Source organism: Morone saxatilis, unplaced genomic scaffold (genome assembly GCF_004916995.1).
Source record: "Morone saxatilis isolate NCDOM2014 unplaced genomic scaffold, NCSU_SB_2.0 Contig8, whole genome shotgun sequence".
Taxonomy (NCBI): domain Eukaryota; kingdom Metazoa; phylum Chordata; class Actinopteri; family Moronidae; genus Morone; species Morone saxatilis.
In genome coordinates, this window is record NW_023340257.1 from 21,885,812 (window position 1) to 21,909,803 (window position 23,992).

The following is a 23,992-nucleotide window of genomic DNA, read 5'->3' on the forward strand; positions in this document are numbered from 1 at the left end:
CAAGGACTGGCAACTTATCAGCATGATTTACCAAGGGCAGAAAAACTGATATCAATGTTAAATTCGACTCTGGAGGGAGGACCATGGCGAAAAGGAAGGGACTGTTATTTTCACTGCTGTACTTTATGGCAGAGTTTTGGCTCACTTCACAGCAAGTCCTGAGAATTGGTAAGTAGTAAGATTGTCATGTTGTTTTTTATGTCACTAACAATTAATGTACAAACTGCCACTATATGCTCATCAGCTTATTTAATATTCAATCATATGATTACAGGACCTGGGTTCTCTTTGAGATTAATACCCTACTCTGTTTTTGGATTTATAATAGAAAATAAAAAACACTATCATAATACACATTATCATAATGTATGATATTTTTAATCTCTCGCCAATTGAGTGTGTACCATTGCTTTTTTCTAAAGATTATCATGAACGTTATATTTAATTAAAGACAGCCAGAAAATTCATGCAGAGATTATGCAGGTGGTTGTCATGCAGGAATTCTCCATTCATAGCAATTGTGCAGCTCAGATGCTGTAGGTAGGTAATGGGTGCAGGACAACCTTTAACTCCTTGCACTGTCAACAAAAACTTAGAATAGGGAGTCACAGTGTGTTCAGGGTACTCAGTACATTTGTGGTGCCTGTTGGGTTACACGTCGTATCTGTCGCTGTGTCACTATAACACTCTTGTTATATTATGATGCCAACATATAATCAGTGTCCTGTATATACCTTACAGACATTTGCCTGTGTGTCTATGTTATTTAATAGTTAGCTTATATTGAGTGTCACTGGAAAAAATTCCTCCCGAGACTCCATGTTGTTGTGATGTCTGTTCATTTTCCTTCTAAGTTTCATTATTGGATTCTTTTTTCATGAGGGAGGTACTGAGGACAGAGTACTGTGTTGTCCACATGAAACAACTCTATTGGTTTTCATCAAAATCATGTTAATCCAGTTTGGTTGGCGAATACCAGTGTGTCTCTCTCTCTGTTCCTCCATGTTGACAGTGCAGGTCAGAAGCAGATGAGTGATTAAGTTGGCCTACTGCTGCATCTGACAGCATGCACTGTTGGCATGATGATGTCTTTGGCACAGAGGAATGTGAAATGGATACAGAGCTAAAAAATAAAGGGTGGGCAGTATTTGGTTTCTCTTCTACTTAACAATATCAAAAACTTATTTAGTCTTGGTGCATATATATGCTGATGGCCAATGACATCTGTGAATGTAGATCCGAGTCCAAAGTTGTCTGTAAAGCCTTTGAGAGATGACAAGTACTCTTCCGACTTCACACTGCACTTGTAATTAGACAAACAGCGCTCTTTCTCCTACTGTACCCCTTTGATTTCTGATGTAACAATGAGACGGTGTTTGCTAGCAAATTAATGCTGTCTGCTTCTCTCCCATTGGTTATCCACTGTTCCTCTCATGAGTTAGAAGATTGCATCACAAAAATGACTTCTTTAATTTAAGCCTCAGGACTCTCTGCTCTGTTCAATGCCTATGGGCGACTCTAAATTTCCTCTACTTCTAAAGACTTTAACAATCATACTTGTGGCATTGCATAACTTTAAAGGCTAATAGGCCACCTCCCAGTTCTAACAGTGCCGATCTGTGCTCTATATTGTTAATCTCTCTAAATCATCTATCACTCTCCGAGGTCACCTAATCTTTGTCATTCTCTTCATGACCCGCACACATCATAATCTCTCCCATATGGTGTGTGGCTTGGTTCAATTAACATTTCTCTTTCTTGGCAAGTGTTGGCATCAGATTGTGACTGGCTTCCACTCTTTTCACTGGGGTTGGTAATAATGGTAAATCTTCTCCCCCAAGCCCTTAAACAACCAACACTAATCTTCTTTATGCAGAAAGTCTCTTCCCCAAATATGGTACTTAGGCAGCAACCAAATCTGACCATTGGGGAGAGCACAGAAGCAGCAGCTTGCGGCTTGGCCTCCACTCTGTTTTGCCGTTTGTGAAATTCCTGTTTCCTCTTGCTTCCATGCTTTATGTATTAGTGACATCTAAGTTGTTTATTTATGATTTAATCCATATGATGTGAAATTTGTCATTAGCTACTCTGCCTTTTTAGAAATGAGGTGGATTTGATACAGATTATAATCCTGACTTTTACTCTTTCAGTCTAAATGTTTTGGTGGTGAGCTGCAAGCAGCTATCCTACAAACAGAGAAAGCTCAGTGCTCCACATCAAACGAAGATAGTAGACTGGTTAGGACCTCCTCATTCATTCACAGTCTGGCAAGGACCCAGGTTGGAGTGGTGCTGGTGGTGTTGTTGAGGTGGGGGTGGGGGGTCTCACTGGGAACTTGCCCAGGATGGGGAGAGGGGAGAAAGCAAAACACTACGTCATTGTGTTCCTCTGCCTTCTAAGACTCCCCTTCATGTGATAATTGCTAGCAAAATCACAGATTACAATCGAGATCTAAAGATATGTTTCTAAATATTATTTTATCTAATATCTTATTTTATTTATTTATTTTTATTTAAAATGTCCAACCATCTGCCCAAACCTGAACCCTGTTATTTTTTCTTGCTCTCTGCACTGAAGCGTGGAACAGAAGTCTATAAAAAGCATAGCTCTAGGGTTTATCAGCATTTGCCTGCAGCAAAAGCAGAATCTTTTGTTTTTGTGACCTCCTAGCATGCATCACCCCACAGCATTGTCTGGCCTATTAAAGATGAGATGGAAGCTCAGTGATCCTTAAAATTATATTGTAAAGTAATTAATACTAGCAATAGAAATAATTTTCATTCTCTCTTTCTTTATAAATTGCATTAATCACAAAGCTCTGATAGAAAATAGTAAACCCTGCAGTGTTGAAATGTCAAAGAGGGGCCTTTTCCTTGAAAGAGAAGAATTGGTTAAATATTCGGCAATTCGTAGATTAGAGATTGTTTATTTTACATTTGAGGAGAGAATATCGATGTTTCTTAGATATCTACAATGCACAATAAAGTGTCTCACGAGACAAGTTTGCTAAGTGATTTCTGCTCTAACTTTATAGTTTCACCTGCACCTCTAAACTCAAACTTGTAATTACTGTATAGTATAAACGATCCCAGGCAGCACCAACTTTTTTGTCTATTTGTTCATTTGCTTTCTAATAGCCTATTGAGTACGTGTATTGATCCATTTGTCATCTGCTAGCAGATAGTGTGAGATTCCATATTTGATCTGCATCAGTATTGGAAAAAAATCTAATTTACAGTGTTGGTTTGTCCTACGCCATGAAATGCAGAAGTGCAGAATATACAGCTCTGAGCCATGACCCCATGACCCCATGACCCATTTTTGGATACTGCAGCAAAAGCAATACACGATACATTTTTGCAAAGATATCAATTTATTCACTATATATTCTAATATTATTTTACTGTTAATAGAAATAATAATAATAATATTTATTTAAAATGACTGAGCATGTTTAAGACGTGATATAATCTGCACACACTTAATGTTAGAGCGGAGGCATGTGCCTGAAATAAGTGAGTGGTTCAAATCTGTCCAAAAACAAATCATCAGATGGTTTATTTTTTTATATAACTGTTCATTGGAAGTAAATAAACCATCCCATATTAGCTTATCATAGATATATTACACATGGCAGTTGACAACTAACCAGAAATAGCAGTACAAAAATGCCAAGAACGTGTGTTACCATAGCATAGTTTCTCAACCAGAACCAACTGTCCCACTCAGACAAAATGATTTAATTACCCAATTCGAGGGATCATTAAATGTATGTAAAATGATGTATTTAATTGATTCAATAAATTGTTACTGGAGTTTTTGTAAAGTTAAGCTGGGCTCAATTTGAAACAATCATTATTATATGCCCTGAAAACTAGTGTCTGTTTTGATCTTCAGATATGGATAAGTTTTTCCACGAGGCAGAAAGATACATTTTAAATTCTGAGATATGAGCAAAGCTGGTTGATTTCCAGGTATTTCCAGGATTTTTTTCTAAGTTGCTCAGGACAAAAAATGTCTGCCTGAAAGGCTGAGGAAATCATTAAATGCCGCTGTGTACATCAGTGTAAACTCAATCCTCATTGGACCTCAATTGTTAAAGTCTGGGGTAGACACAAACATAATCATTTTACTGGTAATATGCGCATAGTGTTTTGTGAGGTCCTTTAATTGAAAATGCATGTAGAGATAAGACTAGGATTTCCTGCCTCAGTTTTCAACCACATGAATATATGAGCCAATTTGAAACCAATTTTACAAAAATCAAGTGGAGACGGTTGCTGCTTCACTCCAGATGTCTGAAAGGTTGATGGTGGTCATGGGTATGATAATGACTTTGTGATTATAGCTGAGCTTCAGTACTCTGCTGCACAATAACCAAGCTAACAGATGGATCAGTCATTTCCTGATACAGTGTATAACCAAATCAGATATATTAATAATCTGTGGAATCCAAAGACATTTTAAGCAAAGAGCTCAGTTACTTCTAACAGCATAAATATTTTCCAGTGGTGTTTTGCTGATCTGGGCCAGCACTGATTGCTTGGACCAGCACTCTTCACGCTGAACTGCAGACAAACTGCCGTCACACTGAATCTCCCAGGTCGCTCTCTGGAAATCAAGAAACTCATTATACTTTAAACAGAAATTTAAGATCTTATCTCAGGTGGAAATGAGAGCAGAGATTAATGTGCCTTTCCACCAAGCTTCAAAGCGGAAATAAATAAGTGAACAGTGCAATTAAATAGATATGTTTGTCTTTTGCTGACAATAAAAGTTGTGTGGGTAAATAGTTTATATATCTCATTTCAAATATAAAACCTTCCAACCAATACATGTATGTCCGTTCAGTGGTCTAGCCAGACATGAGCAGATGCTGTCACTGACAGTTGTTGTTATTTATGACTTAAGCTTACAGATCTATTGTAGGACTGTGAGTGAAGTTACAGTCATTTCTCATTGGAAGAGGCAGTAAATTAAATAGCCTGGACCGTAATGGCATATTGATGTATTATTAAGAGCTTCTGATAAATGTAGAATTCATAAGCTTTAATTTTAGAGAGTGGTATAGAGTGTCTCAAATTGCGCTTTTTTTCATTATTCACTGTTTGTCCATTTGTATTATATGCCATATAATACACTTTGCAGATGCATACAGTTTATATTTTGGCCTCATTTTGAGCTCTTGCATTGGAATGGATGCATGTTATTATTATGCATGTAATTAGAGGTCAGCTACAAAAATGTAAATCAGAAAATCTAACTAGCAGCAGCTATTTTTGCCTTTCGCACAAACTGGACCATCTATTTTCAGAGCCCTGTTAAAGTATGAGGAAAACAAAATCACTGATTGAAATGATACTGTGATGCTGCCACTTGCATTATTTTGTTGTTAAATCCTAAACACAGCCTGTGACATTTGCTGCAGCCTCTGCATTTGAAGCAAACAAACATCTGACTGGCTGGTCAAAACTCATGTTTATTTCCCCTTTTATATTTAAAAACACCTTGAAGGGAAAAAGACACATCAAAGATGCTGAGATGGAATACATTTTTCTTGGCAAATTTGGGAGAAGGTTATTATGTTTTGGCCTGAGAATTTTATATTCTAGTGGACAGAATTAAGAACTTTAACAGGTCCTAGCAGCTGCTCACTGAGGCTTGGTAACCATAATTAGGATTGGCACTTTCAAGCATGCTCTTAGTGACCAGGGAGTCCAGACAAGGCTCTCTCAGTTTGGGGTTTGAGGCTATGCTACACCAAAGAAAAAGGTCATTCACAATCAAGGTCTCAAGGGGAGCTTTTTAAAGGCCCTTTCTCCTTCTAATCAATCACAATTTCACAGGCAATTCTTCAAAGACTGTTAGAGTGCAATGACCTATTGCCATCTGTAGACTCAGCGTTGAAGTAAGGTCATTTGCAAACTATTGCAGAATCAAAATGGCATGTTTATGATTTGTGTTAATGGTTAATGTAACTATAGATTGAGAATTTTGAAAATGGCAACTCTTTTTAAAATACCTTCCTTTAGTCTTTGTTTTGTTTGCAGGGAAAATCATGTGCATGTGGCAAACCTGAATACAGTCTGTTTCACATCTGTTTTAGGATAAAGAACCGGACTTGCTGTTCAGAACTGGCCTTGTTCCTGTCTGCACTCGTGAATGTCAATGTAGTGAGAACAAAGATTTCAGATATCCTATCACTGAAGGCCCAGATGTTATAAATGATTTACATCTGAAAGGCTTGGGTGAAATTAACGTGCAGGGGCATTTTCAGCAGGGATAAGGACACTGAATCTCACACAAGTCTGCCTATCCTATATGCAGGTGGTGACAATCCAGTGACAATCCAGCATTTTTCTGGCCTTAATCCTAATGTTTTTCATGCTGCTCTTTATGTAACTGAAATGTAATGCATTGTATGGTATCGCTAATGCCTGGCTTGAGTAATATATATATCCACATCGCCGGCCATGGCATGCTAGACCCATCATCTTTCTGGAGCAGGGCAGTGGATTAAGAGTTGGATGGTGTTCAGAATGATCTTCTCAACTCTGAAACAACCCCCTCCCCTTGGCCCTGGCACACACAGCCAGCTGAAAAGTGATTGTGTTTGAAAAGAGAAATGTATCTTATAATGAAATGTTGACAGTTGTGGTCTCAGCTCATTTTGAAAGCATTGGTCAGTGTTTATCGCCTCGTCCACTGTAGGCAGAAATGTGAAATGTGTCAGGCGGCTTCTACTAAACGGGTTTTCTATAAAGAGACAGAAAAAGCAGCAGACAATTTCAGTGCGACATGATTTAAAATATCTTCGTTTGTCATTCCTTCCTCAATAAAGGTTGATACTTTAGATTACTGTTTGGTCTCGTCATTAGTTATGAGTATCTGAAATGATTATTCATAGTCCATAATTAGTTAAATTGACAAAGAAATACTTTACATGATTGATTATATATTAATTGCAAGAACTTTGTCAAGCAAACACACAGAACATTGCTTGTTTCTAGCATCTCAAATGTGAGGATGTGCACTGGAAAGCACACTTGGTAATTACTGGAAAGACAGACATGATGAGGAAATCCCTTTTGCACGGCTGATGATCATGTTTTAGAAAATGAAAAAATGTTTAGTCTTACAATATATAATATGCTGTTTCTACGTGACAATGTTAATCCACTGCATCACCATTTAGCCTCTTTCTCTTCCAGCACAATATGATGGGACAATTAGGCAGTTCTCTATCGAACAGTGACAACTCAATGGTCAAAGATTCTTTAGTCATCTCAAGTAGCTAGAAAAGCACTTCACATGACTTCAGAGTCAAAGATTCTGGTATGGGATTAATAAAATCTCAGGTATGCTTCATAAAACATCCGGGTAGCAGAAAAGTCAGTCCAAAGAAGGCAACTAATCAGCTGAAAAGAAACATGTAGAGAAGATTGTTTGGCAGCCTGAGCAGACACACTTAGCCTTTAACCTCTTTACAGTAAAGTACATTCTGTTTTGGGGCTTGACTATTTGATACTATAAATCACAAGCTGGTGGATACACGTTTAAGTGTTATTTCATCGAAGGTGACTGTTGTCTAGAGCAGTAAATTGAAAAAGATTGGAGATATGACTGTGTGGGTGAATGGGAGCTGCTGTTCATCTGTTGAACAGGAGTGAATTACGGTTAAAAGAGAGAGCAATAAGACTGTATGGTATAAGGGTGTAAGAAAATATCGATACACTTTATTATAGCGATATTATGTTTTGTGATGCTGTATCGATTCTCAGAAACACTACATTGATTTTTAATTAATAGTTAATAAAATAAATTTGTGCCAGTGGTCTATTTTGTGTTTGGGGCTAAATCCCCCGACCAGTAGATAACAGATATTAAAGGGACTGTGATAAATACTAATGCAGATCCCACTGTCCTGCATAAAGAAGAAAACTTTTAGGACTTCTTCAAAAATCACAATATATCACCTAGCTTACAATATCGCAATGTATTGAACTGCATGGTGATCCATATCGCCCCACACACACTGCCCCAGAATGAGATTCTTCTAAACGTCCGACATGATTATATATTAGTGGATATGTTAACTCCCTAGATGTATTAGCTGTGTAGCTGGCCTATAAAGAACTGAATGTGTTATTGTGTCAGATTGTGAAACTTAAGCCATGGAAATAGGGTGAAGTCAGTAAAGATCAAGCTTTTCTCTGACTGAGATTAAATCCTGTCATCTCAACCAGGTCCCTTAGTAGCATTATGTGGTAGAAGTACAAAATAAAATTGGGCCATATTATGCAACTGTCAGAATTCAGTTGCGGTGACCTTGAAACACTATATAAAAAAAAACACTATAACGGAGGTAAAAAACTACTCTGAGTGAAATCTGATGCAAATTCTGATGCAGTCTTTAAGAAGAGACAGCAACGTTTGTACTTCCTCAAGAAGTTAAATGTTTTTAATGTAGATAGAAAAAATAAGTCTTATATTGAATCTGTTACTTTCTTATTGTATGATTGCTTGGTATGGTGTACTGAACTGCAGGGGGAAAAAAAAGCACCTGAGCAATATTATGAAGGTGGCCGGTAAGGTGACACAGACTCCCCTGACGGCAATCTTTGACCAGCAGGTTCCCCCGCAAGGCCAGGTCTATATTAGACGGCACAAATCATCGCCTTCACCTTTAGTTTGAAACTCTTCCCTCAGGCCGTAGATTTAGGGTTCCCAGTTTGAGTGCAATAGGAATAAAAAATCCTCCTTTATTCCCTGTGCAAAAGTCCATTTTGATCTGTGTGTCTAAACGTAATTTAGCATTGTATATTGTATGTACAAGAAACATTTATACACTTCTTTTTGTACTTCTTTTTGCATGTGAGTTGTTTTCTTATCCTGTACCCCCTGACTGAAAGTCAAGTTTCCCGTCTGGAATAAAATGACTGAACTAAACTAACTGAACCCCTGTTTCTTCTCTTCCTACAGGGGGCATCTTTGAAACGCTTGAGAATGAGCCCATCAGTGTTGAAGAGCTGGCCTTTAAATTTGCTGTAACCAACATAAACAGGAACCGGACCTTAATGCCAAACACCACATTGACCTATGACATCCAGAGAATAAACCTATTTGATAGTTTTGAGGCCTCAAGAAGAGGTAAGGATGATCTCATTTAACTCCGAAAGCTTTCTGTGTTGAAGAATCAATAAAAGAGATTGTTTTTCACACGAGTGTCTCTCCTGTTGGTCATTTGTTATTTTCTCTCTCCACTTTCTCTTTTATTACTTCAGCCTGCGACCAGTTGGCTTTGGGTGTTGGGGCCGTATTTGGCCCCTCTCACAGCTCATCTGTCAGTGCCGTCCAGTCTATTTGTAACGCCCTGGAAGTCCCTCACATCCAGACACGCTGGAAACACCCCTCAGTTGACAACAAAGACAGCTTCTACATAAACCTCTATCCTGAGTACACCTCCATAAGCCGAGCTGTGCTGGACATTGTGCAGTTCTACAAGTGGAAGACAGTCACTGTTGTCTATGAGGATGCAACTGGTGAGTCAAGAAAAGATTTGATGACAGGAGACCGATGCCATTTATCCCAGGGGGGAAATCGGTTATTAAAACAGCAGTAAAGCATAAAAACTTGCATTTACATATGTGGGAATTTGTTGTTATATTTGTGCCTGTGTGAATGCTGTACATGTTTGTGTGACACAGTGGTTACTGGTGAAGGTGTGGAACCTGAACAATACACCTGTTCAAGTGTTTGTTAGTAGTACATAGGACTGACCACTACTGTTTTTGAAGTGATGAGGAGCGATGTGGAAGGGTTGATCGGACATTGAGGAATCTGATTTTAACCATTACAGCTCCCACAACTCTTCTACTATAAAACTCATATGATAGGCGATGTTGAATGCTAAAAAACTGTTTTTTTCCTAGCTTATAATAACAAGGTGCTCAATTTGTACGGACCTGTATGGCTCATTCATCATACAATAGGTCCAGATAACCCCAATATAACAAATCAGCCTTCCAGAAGGAATAATAAAGGGAAAATATGGGACAATAAATTGTTAAGATGTGGCTAGTGGAAACAGAGGCAGCCCGGAAAGAGGGCAAGACTTTGTCTCTCTTTAGAGATGCCAATATTGATGCTCTGAAATTTGTAATTGATTCTCTTCATTCAAAATGCTCTTCCGTAGCTCTTAACACACACTTTCTGTGCAAACTAGTGTTTAAAAGTCATAAACAGCAGGAATGTTCAAAACATTTTCTCACCCTTCAGCTGGCAGCTTGGTGGTCTTCTTGAAGCCCCATTTAGTGTTTCTATTGTAAAGCTCATACATACGTTTGTTTTGATGGTGATGCTGATTATAGCTGTGATGCAAGTAAACCAGTTGCTATTTCACTGAAGGATTTTTTTCTGGTTCTCATATTTGTAAATTGAATGTCTTTGTGTTTTGGACTGTAGGAATTTGAAGATGCTAGACTGAGAAACAGAGTTTTTTTTTTCTCACTATTCTCAAACATTTTATCATTTTTTCTAAAACGACAGATTATTTGAAAATAACAATTAACTGCTGCAGCCCATTTACACCACAGTTATTAGGTTTACTGTACACAGTAGCTGTACAGTCATGCCAGATATTTACAGAGTATAGTATAGTATATGTCTGCCTAAAGCACTATGGTTTACACCACAGATTTACTGTACATAATAATGAAATGCCAAATTCACCTGCAGCAGTCAACAGACATCACAAAAATCACACCATCACCATGTGCCAAATGACACAGTAATCACACCAAGAGGCCAATGTTAGGCCCAACTGGCTGCACAGAAACCGGTACTGACATCCATCCCATAACATCCAACATCTGTTGTGTAGTGAAAATAAGATAACCATGTTTATCAATGGCTGCTGCAGCCTATCACAACAACTGCACTCACATAATCTAAAAACACTGAGATACCAACCACTGAGCACCAATGATACAGCAAAATGACCATGTAAACTGCAGTTTATGAAAATAATGTGATAATGGTTAACAGAAAATGTGTTTATAATCATCTCAACCTTTGCAACAAGGCCAGATCTGAATAAGCATCCCGCCTTCAAACTGTAGCACGCAGAAGTAATGTGTCCTACCTTTAGAAGAACTTCTTCTTTGACATTGTGTTGAAAGTCCTCTCAGCAGGTCAGACTCTGCAGCCAGCAGCCACAGCAGGGTTTATGTTCCGATGGCCACGGTGTGCACTCCTATCCGGTTATAAACTGAAATTATAAATGGCAAAGACAGCAATGTGGAATATGCTTTATTGTAATCCTGCTGTTGAAAATTGTTAAAAGTTCATTGTTACCCACCATTGCTGCCTGCAAGAAACTGCGGTTAGCACATGTTCCTTCGGCGTCTTTTCCTGGCCCATAAAGAGCCGTCATTTATTATCATTGTGCGCCAATCTAGCTACCTTAATTACTGTCACCAATGTCAGCCATGTGTCATGTTTAGCTCCAAAAACAGTATCTCTGGCACGATGTATCAGTGGGTTCAAAATCACGTGCCACGCAAAAATGCGTACACAGACCTAATTAGAATCTTTTATTTTGAAAGTCTTCTACCGGAGGTGTGGATACACTATCATGTCCGCAATGACGTCGCTTGACGAAGTTAATATGTTGCAGCTCCTCACTGTGGCCACAGGAGGGCAGTGATCACTCCTGGTTTATTTATTTATTTTTTATAGTAATACAAGATTAAACTTTTTGATATCCAGTAAGATTTAGCTTTGAGCGGAACAATACAGCGTAGATAGGAACATGATACAAATATATATACAAATATCTAATTAATCAAGTTTAATAGTTAAATACTAAATCAGTGTGCAGAAATTAAGAATATACAAAGTATCACAGGTTTCCATCGGGGGGAACTTTTAGTTTTAATTTACGTTATAAAAACTGTACTGTTACATTTTAGTTTTTGAAGATTCACCTCCGGGGATATGAAGGTTTTCCAAGATAAAAGTCTGCCTTAATGCTAGGAGACGCCGACTGACCTGAGTGTATTTAGAAATGAGTGTTTGTCGCCATCCAGCGGCCACAACTGGGAACTGCAACATCAAATTCGTCAAGCTAGCATCATCCATCAAACAAACCGAAACACAGAAAAAAAAAATAATGTTCCTCTAGTAGTGACAATTAAGCCGAAGATATAGTTGCTTTTGCTTTTTTTAACCATTTTATGTTAAAACTGTTAACTGATTACCTTCTTACGGTACGACTAACGTTAGCTAACGTTGTTAAGTTAACCAGGCTAAATAAGTCGTTACGTGACCGCAGTTTACAATTAAATACAGTGTATTTAATCATGTGTGTTCACTGCCCTCTTGTGGCCACACTGAGGAACTGCAGAGACAAATAAGTAAAATTAGCGTCAATGCACGAGTTGACGTTTCCGGTTAATACTTTCAAAATAAAGTGGCGAACTAGAAGCTACCAGAAACGAACTAAGATATACTTAAATTATGATATAAAGTTTTGGAAATCGTAATTTTTTGTTGCAGCTCCTCACTGTGACCACCAGGAGGTCACATGCAAGGGGTTTATGGGGAAATGTAAAAATAAATCAATCAATAAATAAATCAATAAAAAAAGGTTCAGAGAGCTATTTTGTGTGAATAGTGCTGAATAGTGGATGTGTGCAGTTGCATTTGCTTTTGTGGAAATGCATTTTTGGACCAAACCGAAGCGACTTAGCATAAACTAGCTAACCGATAATAATATTCTGAAATGATTATGTTGATTGTAATCACACTTATAAACTTAAACTCTGTACATCCTAGCGTATAATTAGAGTTATTTACTATTAAGAATGTTGTTTATCAGACAAGCATTAGAAATATGAACCCATGGGAGAGCAGATAAGCTTGGTAGCAACGCGAAGCTAACTTAAATTGAGCATTGTGTTTTCTGTCCATATACTCATGTAAATGGTTGTGAACTGCAATACTGGATACATTTGAGCACCTCAACATTAATTATGTTGAGATTCTGTTGCCATTCAATAATTGCAGCTCCAAAAAGGCTTTGACAGTGTGCCAATAGCTGAAAGTTGTGGGTTATGTTGTTTTCGGATGCTAAAAAAAATATTTACACTGTATGTGCAAGAATTATATCCTGCTGAATTGACATTTATTAGGGACTTCCTCCTCTTAATATGATATGACAGTCGTGAAATGTTGACCCAGTGGATGTTGGAAAAATAAAAAGGATGTTTATTGTTGGATGAATTGTTAGATTGTTGTTTTGTGGTCTCATACTTTGCTTAATGCTTCAATAAAAGCCACCTAAACTTTGCAATAAAATAAACACTTTTTTTTTTTTAATTCAATAGGCTACTGTTAAACCTACACACTCAAACACAATTAAAAATTGTTGATGTTTTAATCACACAGTCTTACTTATACTTCACCACAGATAACCTTTTTATTTAGAATATTTTATAGTTAAATGCCTACAAAGGGTGGGTTTGTTGTAAATATGCCATTTAGGAGTCTAATGATGGTCTTCTTGTCTTTTAATTTAAGGACTGATTCGTTTGCAAGAGTTAATCAAAGCTCCATCCAGATACAGCATTAAAATAAAGATCCGCCAGCTGCCCACAGGAAGTAAAGATGCCCGTCCTCTGTTGAAAGAGATGAAGAAAGGGAAGGAGTTCTACGTCATCTTTGACTGCTCTTACCAAACATCTGCTGATGTTCTCAAGCAGGTGAATAACACAAACATCTACCAGCGTGAAGTCTACACTGGGCAGAGGTCATTGTCATTGTCCTCAGGTTTTAGTTCATAACTTGACACCTAAAATGCAACGTTCTGTCAGAAATCCAATTAGAATTTGTCAGTGGAGAATAGTCTGTGTTATTTTGGTGTTTCTGCATTACTTTTGGTTTAATATTCACTATGTGCAAGATTAGTCAAATTCTATCCCCTTCGGAAATCCTATGTTCATTTCCAAATCCAAGCAGAGCCTATTTTCGAGCCAGACATACACATTTAGAACCAAAAGCTGCGCAGAAGATTAATTGGAAACACTACGCTAACATGAGCAAATTGTGACATATACTTACTCGGATCCTTGTTAATGCAAACAATATAAAATGAGGCAATTCAGAAAATGGATGGAATGTGTAATTTGCAAGAGTCCCTGGGTATAGATATGGTTGGATGGAAAGAAAATATTATTTATGCTGGCTGGAGCATAACTGGTGTGAATGTACAGTTGGAGGGAAACTGTGAACCACTCCTTCATCTCTCATCCTGTTTAGATCTTGTCCATGGGGATGATGACTGAATATTACCACTTCTTCTTCACTACACTGGTAAGAAAACTACATCTCAAGAACCCATTATTGTTTTTTTATTTTACATATTTACACAGGAACTTTGGCTCTTGAAGTTTCCCATTGAAACTGGATTAAAAACCTGATGGATATGTTCGACGGTAACATGCTACATAATTACACAGTTCCATTGTCTTAATTAAGTGTCATTGTAACCTATACGAAAGCTTAGATGTGTGTTCACCTAGAGATTCTGTTATGCAAAGATTATGCAGATGAACTCAAACATCTGTGGTTTGTTTTATAATAAGATTGCTGGGTGTTTTCAGTGCCCTTGGCATAATTCCATGGTATTATATACTGTATATTGTTCTATTGTTTTAATCAAGTGTCCCTTTACCCTTCCCTAAGTAAGTCACATCTACTTTTGAGTACTTTTAAGCAGAATCACATTAATTATGCACTGACAAAGTTGTTGCATTTCTACAGGACTTGTTCGCCCTCGACCTGGAGCCGTACCGCTACAGTGGGGTCAACATGACGGGGTTCAGACTGCTCAACATTGACAGCCGCCAGGTGGCCTCGGTGGTGGAGAGGTGGGCCATGGAGCGACTACAGGCTCCCACCAAAGCTGAGACTGGGATGATGGAGGGGATGATGACAGTGAGTTTACCTTGACCTTCCTTCTTTCATTCTTCATCTTTCATTCCACATACTAAAGCTCTACCAAGTGCAAGGCTGTGTGTGTCATCTCCAATGGTACTCCAATTGTTCACATACTGTAAGCAACATGTTCAGCAGTTCACTCAAAGTCCATTTATTCTATACAAGACTAAATGATAAATGGAAAATACATCGATGTCTATGAGCTTGTCAGCAGAGAAAAGTTGTTAAAGATCAGCCTTTGTTTGAAAGGGTGAAGGAATTAATATAGTTCCCAAAACATCTCACAATGAGAATAGGATAAATAAGTCAACCGGAACTCAAATGTGACATTTTATTCACATATTGCCAACTTTGCCCGTCAAACTTGACAAAAAATATACTCTAATATCAAATAAGGCCATTCTAGAAAATCCATACATAATCACTGAGAGATGTAAATATAAAAAACACTTACCTTATTTGGGAAGCTGTGCAAAACCTTTACACAGAATTAATCAGAGAATACAGCAATCCACCTTGTTGCTCTCTGATTGTGTTTACAATCAGAAAGGTACTTTGAATAAAATTGCTCACCAAATTGTGCTCACTGTGGCTGGTTGTGTGTATCAGTTTGATTGCTCTCCATGTAATTTGAAAACTAGTGCTGCAGTTTTTTTGGCTATGCTTTGAGAAACCTTCGTACACCGCTGTGCATGTACATTCAACATTCCTGATATGATAAGTGCACAATATGATTTGTGATCCCTGCTGATGGATGATCACGGCTGTGTTTCTTTTTCAGACTGAAGCAGCTCTGATGTACGATGCCGTCTACATGGTGGCTGCTGCCTCGCAACGCGCCTCCCAGATCACTGTCAGCTCCCTTCAGTGCCACCGACACAAACCCTGGCGCTTTGGATCACGCTTCATGAACATGCTCAAAGACGTGAGTTTAGTTATGAATGTGTGGCACCCGCCCCTCTTCCTCCATCCATCCGTTTCATAGCCTGCTGCCTCAATCTAATTTCCTTGGGTACAGGAGCAGGAAGAATAGAGTTAGGAGATCAGATGTGATGAACGAGGAACACGTGTGTGACAATTATATTTAAACAATTTTTTCTCAGGAGATAGGGATTGACATCATGTGCTGCATGTGGGAGGGTTCTTAGATTAGTGGGCTGTGAGATGAACTGATTAGAGCTGCAGCTTTTTATATGAATGTTTAATGCAAACATTATACATTTAATTCTCATTTTAAAATGTATATGTTCATATATGTGTTTTAATATAAATCTCACTCTGGATCCTCATTGTTTTAAGTTTGAACGATGCCATACTAAGTATTCCAGATATTAAAATGTATTATATTCTGCATGAACTATTGATTTGACAGCAGACAGAACAGGAACACAATGAGACAGAAGCACATTTAAAAGCAAACACTGACTGTCAGTCTGGAAAACACATAGTCCCATCCAGTGAAATTATCCCATTTTAATTGTGGAAGCAGACTTTCTCAGCTCTGCTAAGATATATTAATTTGAATGTGATAGGCTCTCTTCTTATGCTGCTGTCTCTAATTAGATGTTTTTCTGACAAATGAGCTTTCCAATTTAGAATGGGGACGGAATATTGAAAGATACAGGCAAGGCCAAAGAGCAAAATGAATAAATGAACAACTTTTCAGCTGTTTATCCTCAGAAGATATTATCTGTAATTAGACGTGATCAGCATTTTTACATAAACACACTGAGGTATAAATATGAGCCTCTGCTCCATTTGTGATTAACAGTGTATTGTTCTGTGTTCTGTCTTCTACTCAATACACATGACGTCCTATATCTTCTCAAACACAGTTTTTATTACAGTGCATTCATTTAAAAAGACCACACTGGTGTTTTCTTTCCATGTTTTAGCCCATTTACTACAAATCATATGTACTGATATTAGAAATTGGGAAAACCATGACATGTGTGTTTATTCATTTTTCTTTTATCGATGTGACACATTTTCCATTTACATCTCACACACACATCAAAGAAAAAAAAGGTTGTGCATTGCAGTGTAGTTCGGTGATAAAACGTGGACTTTTTTTGTGTTCCTGAGAGTTTTGTTGGGAGAGATCATAGTGATCATATTGTCAGTGGGAATTTCCAGTGCTAGAGTTGAGAGTGGTGTGTTCATTATGTATTTATTTTACAATTGTTTACATGTATTTTTCATAATCCTTCTCCATATTTCTGTTACAGTCTGGTTGACAGCTATGACTAATTTAAAAGTCTGCACTACATTAACACACAATAATCATGTAACTTTTTACAATGATCAAATCAAAAATGATGTTCACTGTGGTGGATCACTTAGTAATTTTCTGTTTGATACTGCACATAAACCACTGGCTGCCTAGGTGGTGGAAAATGCCTTAGAAAAAATAAAACACTGTGCTACAATTGAAAAATTATTAGCAGCAGCACAGTGTGGACAATTTAAGTTGAATTGGTTAAAACATGCAAAATATTGACATGGTCCTATAAGATTGAATTTTATAATTGTGCTATCTGAAGTGCCCTTCAGCAAGACACTGATTCTAGAGGGTGCTCCTCTGTAGCTCTGTCTGCTCTCTGCTCTCGTGGGGGAGGGAAGGCAAAAAGACAATTTGCCCTGCAGGAATCAATGCTATATTCCATATTTAATATTAAAAGTTAAGTTTTGTAGAGAAAGTTTCATTAGGAACTCCAAGCTCAAGAAAATTAGGTTCAGCTTTTTGCACTTGGGCTGTTTTTTTCCCCCTTAAATTTACCAATACACATACAGAGCATGATTGTGAGGAGGGTGTATAGAGGCCTGAGGGAGGAGTGGAAAAAGCAAATGAGTTTTTCTCACTATGATGCTGATGGTCTGTCCAATATGTTAATGGATGTTCAGTGAGGTTGTCAGTGGTGTGTTCTCATTCTTATCCTTTATATCATCTGGATTCTCTGAACCGAGAAGATTCATGTCATCACTACATTTACAGTAATGACACCAACACATGGTCGAAACAGAGATACTTTTGATTGGTGAGGATTTAAAAAGAGACTTAATGACAGGAATAAATCTGGACTTAGGGGTCAATTAGGTCTCACAGATGTGTGCAATAAGACTGTGTGAAGCAGTCTAATCAAAAAGCAACTTCACCAAATGATACCCTGTAACCTTCTATAGATGCGAAAGATCTTTGCATTAGAAACTAATGTCAGAAACTGTAAAGGGGTTAACGTTCACCTTAATGTCATCAAGTTTAATCTTGAATCTTATGTTTGTGCATCACCACGTGCCACAGTCAGTACAATTATTTGGATTTACAAACTGACCAATGTAAGTTTCTGTTTGAAGGCTGATAAAACACTCGGGGTTGTTTGGCATTTCCTAATAAAAATCCTCCAGATAGTTTAGATTATTTTAAAGACTCTAATGTGTGGTGTGGCATGACCCTGATTAGTTAACCAGATTATTAAATTATATTACAATCAGTTATTGGAGCGAGGGACATTTCACCCAAAGATCCAATAAAACTTTCCCTCTTACTTATAAAGCCAGTTATACATTCAGAGAGTTTTAGTATGATTTGTGGTGGTTTGGAGCTTTTACTAATACCTTATGCTCAGTGGATTTTTTTCTGTCTCTCCAACTCCCCAACAAGTCTTTTAAAAACAAACAAGTCACACAGCTCTTATCCTATATAACAGCTTTATTTAATGAACGTATTTGGGCTTCTGTTGACTGGAAAAAGAGTGTCCTTTTTGAAACATAGTAACACTTTATTACTGTTCTCACAATAATCCACAGGCCTTGTTAAGATCACTTTCACTGAGAACTACTTCCCTCCAAACCATATGTCTTGTGTTTGTGCACAAGGAATAAACTCCTCACAACAAGTTGTATAGATTATCAAAAGTAACCCTGTTTTTCAGTGATAATATGTAAATGAGGGAGCAGCAGTATGCTTTTGTTTCTACCGCTGAAGTCTTTTCATCAATGTGTGATTCAATTATTTTTCATGTAGACGTATAGCAACACTCTCAAATAAGAATTTAGATGTGGTGTATGTTTTGGATCCACCATCTCCACATGTTTCAGGGAAGGTTTTATATAATATATTAAGATTTTGTGTTTTGGGGAGAACTTCCCCTTTAATTATATTTTCAGTACACTTTGATTTGCAGCCAGAAAAATTTGAAAACATGAACGTGGGTTGAAAAGTTGGCAAAATTACAGTTGATGTATTGATTTGTACATATGCCATCTTCCCACAGCGAAGCTGGCTTCTCAGCGTCCTCTGTCAACGCGAAATTGAGATGCAGCTCATTTCTCTAAGCTCTCTGTAATAGAGATTTAACCTGACTGTTATTCAGCTAAGCTCACTTCATTGTCAACTGCATTCAAATATGTCTGAGCTCTGCTGCCCACCCGCTGCTCTCTACTCAGACAGAGGCCATACCTGCCACCCCCATTTACATCACCGTCCACCATGTTACATACTCGAGTCACTTAATATTTCCAGTGAGAATCCAGCCAATGCAAAAATCTCCATTAAGATGCAGTTAGCCTTTGTCAATGTTCTATGCTTGATATAGCACTCATCAATTATTTATTTTTTAAGAATTGTTTTCATTTTTCCAGGCCTCTTCTTGACTGTGCATTTATTTATATGACAAAAAACTGAGGGATTCATTGATTTGGTTTTCTGCTCTTTCTTTGCCACAGGCTCAATGGAACGGCTTGACTGGACAAATAATTATAAACAAGACAGACGGCCTGCGGAAAGAATTTGATTTAGATGTCATCAGCCTAAAGGAAGATGGCTTAGAGAAGGTGAACTATCTGACCTGTGTCTGTACTGTCAGTACAGACTGTTATTGTAGATTTGAGCAGAGCTGAAGTAGGAAAAATATAGAAAGACAGGGCCACTGCTATTCACTGTAACTTTTTTCTCTGGTTGTAGAAAGATTACTTTTCTGTAAAACAATACACAGCATCTTGCTGGTGTCCTAATTATGCCTGTAACTGTTTTGACACATATCTCTTGCAAGCAGTTGTCACTTTAATTTTAAGTTCAAACGTTTGTGGATGTTCTTTTAATCACATTGACAACGCTGCTCTCAGGTCATAAACAGGCCTGTTATCTGACAGATCTTTTCACTACAAAGAAATTAAACTTAAGTTAAAACACTTGGGAGCGAAGATTGAAATCAAAATGTACTCTGGGTACAGCTCGTATTATTTTGTCTTTAGGCCAAAATTCAGCATCACTGTTTTCCCCCCTTCTTTTCTTTAAATTCAGGGCTTTGTGATTAAAATGCTTTCTCTTTATTATTTTTGCAAGACAATCGCGGGCAACAACCGCCTGAATAAAGTGTGGAAAAAGGTCTGTACTTTAGCTGCCATGGCAGCCTAAAGGAGTATTGACACTGTTTATTAATTAACTCTTCCTGCTTCCCTCTGTGATGTCTCCCCTTGTTCTAAAAAAAATGTAATTTAAGGTACTGGTGGGAAGAAATGTTCAACATTTATGTACTGGACATGGCATTTCAAATTTGATAAGATATTGTGTTATATGTTATTTTCCTTTTTTCCCTCCTCATATATGTTTGTTCTTTCATTGTTGTTCTTCTGCTTCCTAGTACTGGTTTATTTTCCCTTACCATGATAATGTGAAGGCAACTATGGATCTTTGATGTCCAGTATGGTTATTTGGATATTTTATTCTTTACAGATTGGTGTGTGGAACTCCCAGACAGGCCTTAATTTAACAGAAAACAACAAAGACTCATCCACAAATGTGACTGACTCAATGGCCAACAGGACCCTCATTGTGACAACTATTCTGGTATGAATAGAAGTAAAAGCATTTACAGGCAGCATGTGATCAGGAATGTCTTGATAAAACTAATGAAGTTTATAATGTGCCTTGTTCCAGGAAAATCCTTATGTCATGTATAAGAAATCTGATAAGCCCCTGTATGGAAATGATCGCTTTGAGGGCTACTGCCTGGACCTGCTCAAAGAGCTCTCCAACATTCTGGGCTTCTCCTATGAGGTAAAACTGGTGTCTGATGGCAAATATGGAGCTCAAAATGACAAGGGGGAGTGGAACGGCATGGTGCGAGAACTCATTGACCACGTAAGTTTCAATCCATATTATGAGTGAGAGAATATTCAGGTATTAGCAGTATTGTCTGTCTTTAACTGTGGCTCTGCTGGATGTTGTTGCGCTGTACCAGGTGGCTGACCTTGCTGTGGCCCCTCTAACTATCACGTATGTGCGGGAAAAGGTCATAGATTTCTCCAAGCCCTTCATGACGCTGGGAATCAGCATCCTCTACCACAAACCAAACGGCACCAATCCAGGAGTGTTCTCTTTTCTCAACCCACTGTCTCCTGATATCTGGATGTATGTGTTGTTGGCATGCCTGGGTGTCAGCTGTGTTCTGTTTGTTATTGCCAGGTAAACTGTCACTTGAAAAAAACACACTTTACATGTTTTACTAAATAGGCCACTTAGCAGCAAGAATGCAGTTACTACAAATAATACTTGTTCCTCAGTTTAGGTTGAGCAGATGTCACTCAGTTTACATATATAATAGGCATAAAGCAAAGGCTGATAAATGGGACCAAAGGATTACTGTGTGTACAAAAGAAACAGAATTAGCTTTATATGTTAATTATGGTTGGTCGTAAACAAGCAATAATGTTCACGCAGAAGCAAATGTTGCATGCAATTTATAATTGGCCAACCAATCGTTTTGGCTGCATTAAGAACCTATGGATAGATTGCATACTGCTGCAGTAGCTGAACACAGTAATATTTCTGGCTCAGAATTAAGTCAGACTCATTAGCTGTTGCCACAGACATGAATATGGTGTTATCCTGTCATCATCAAGTCATTGTATCTTTACATTATTAATTGTGACTGTTTAATTCTTCACCTTCAGGTTCACTCCCTATGAGTGGTACAACCCTCACCCCTGCAACCCAGACTCAGACGTGGTTGAAAACAACTTCACTCTTATAAATAGTGTCTGGTTTGGAGTTGGAGCGCTTATGCAGCAAGGTATACTTACTGCAATTATAATTGTACTATGTTATTATGGTGTTTTCATAACTGGCAGGCGTTTCTTAACTAAAGTCCCCCTTTGGTAGAGCACCTTCAACCATTACCTCCATTATAAAAAAATTGTTGCATGTTATTGTCTCATGATGTAGTTTTTTGTAGAATTCATAATGTACCTTTTGTTGTTATCTTACAGGATCCGAACTAATGCCTAAGGCCCTCTCCACAAGGATAGTTGGTGGGATATGGTGGTTCTTTACACTGATCATAATCTCCTCATACACTGCTAACTTGGCTGCCTTCCTCACAGTGGAGAGAATGGACTCACCGATCGACTCTGCAGATGACTTGGCCAAGCAAACCAAAATAGAGTATGGTGCTGTAAGAGATGGCTCCACCATGACCTTTTTTAAGGTAACCCTCTTTTCACTCTACTGTAAATGGAAAAGTTATTGTACACCAATGTGGGAAGGGATGCAAATAAGAAGTTTTGATTTTAATTAGCCTGACAAGTTTTACCCTTGAGTCATCAGTCCTCAGTCAGTCTGATGGGTCTGCAGAAAATGGAGTTGGGGAAAAAAATAGTAGGGTTAAAGGTTAGTATCTTAGAAACGTCCTCATAAATGCAGCTTAACAAAAACCTGTCTGCAAATTTTCCATAAAGATTGCAAGGATTTATTGTTTTGCCTGTAGCACAGCAGCCAGTTTATCTGAATGTGCAGAGAAAATTGAATGAACTTGGGCAGATTTGTACACACTTCACATCCCATCTCCTGCCATGCATCAGGATGATCGCTCCAGTCAGCAGATAGTCTCTGAATACACTTTCATTGAAATATTAGCAACAAGCATTAACCTTGTATCAACCACATGTGACCATGTATCAACATTATCTGCTTTGCATAAATCTTTGTGTTGTTGTATTCTGTGATGATCATTGAAATGCATTGTTTTAAACTTCCATAAATCACGATTCTTATTCAACAGAAATCCAAGATCTCAACTTACGAGAAAATGTGGGCATTCATGAGCAGCAGGAAAAATACGGCTTTGGTAAAAAACAACCGGGAAGGGATTCAAAGGGTTCTAACCACAGACTATGCTCTTCTGATGGAGTCGACCAGTATTGAGTACATCAGCCAGCGTAACTGCAACCTCACTCAAATTGGAGGCTTGATTGATTCAAAGGGTTATGGAGTGGGAACCCCAATTGGTAAGAAAAATTAACAAACTAAACAACAAAATTATAATTCTAACTAATGGGAAACAACCAACCTAAAGCTTATGTCGCTAGTAATGGCAGTAATAATGTTTTTTATCCTGCTGTTGTTTCCCTACTGTAGGCTCCCCTTACAGAGACAAGGTCACCATTGCCATCTTGCAGCTTCAGGAGGAAGGGAAGCTGCACATGATGAAGGAGAAATGGTGGAGAGGAAATGGCTGCCCAGAGGAGGACAGCAAAGAGGCCAGTGCTCTGGGTGTGGAGAACATTGGAGGAATCTTTATTGTGCTGGCAGCCGGACTAGTCCTCTCAGTTTTTGTAGCAATTGGAGAGTTTATTTACAAATCCCGAAAAAACTTGGACATTGAAGAGGTGAGTGTTGGTCAGTGTGAATGGCACAACAAGTATTAACACACTAAGGGACGTGATCGAAGACTGTTATGAACCCACTACACATTTGCGTCATTGTTGTCTTCAGATGACTACAGTTATCACTGGGCCAACAAAGATTTTAAGTCTGAATGTGTTGAACTGCATTGTTACAATCAAAACAGAGATACTTTTTAATGCAGAGTTTAATGTTTTCAGTAGTTTTGATGTAGAACACATGAACATTTTAGTCTTAATTGGAAGAATTACATTTGAACCCCTCTTTATGATGACAGATGGTTGTTGACTTCTGACATCATGACACTTG

The 23,992-nt window shown here is 38.0% G+C and overlaps 1 protein-coding gene across 1 annotated transcript; it reads left to right on the forward strand.

Annotated features, from left to right (window-relative positions):
* The first annotated feature begins 44 nt into the window (after positions 1–44).
* LOC118341650 (glutamate receptor ionotropic, kainate 1) lies at positions 45–23,706 on the forward strand. The gene is made up of 16 exons (XM_035679964.1): positions 45–168; positions 8,983–9,150; positions 9,285–9,542; positions 13,582–13,763; positions 14,320–14,373; positions 14,824–14,997; positions 15,782–15,925; positions 19,726–19,833; positions 20,345–20,386; positions 20,735–20,848; positions 20,939–21,142; positions 21,243–21,466; positions 21,955–22,073; positions 22,270–22,487; positions 23,061–23,286; positions 23,417–23,706. The coding sequence occupies exons 1-16, from the start codon at positions 84–86 to the stop codon at positions 23,704–23,706; spliced, it is 2,610 nt and encodes an 869-aa protein (XP_035535857.1). The 5' UTR covers positions 45–83.
* Positions 23,707–23,992: the final 286 nt, after the last annotated feature.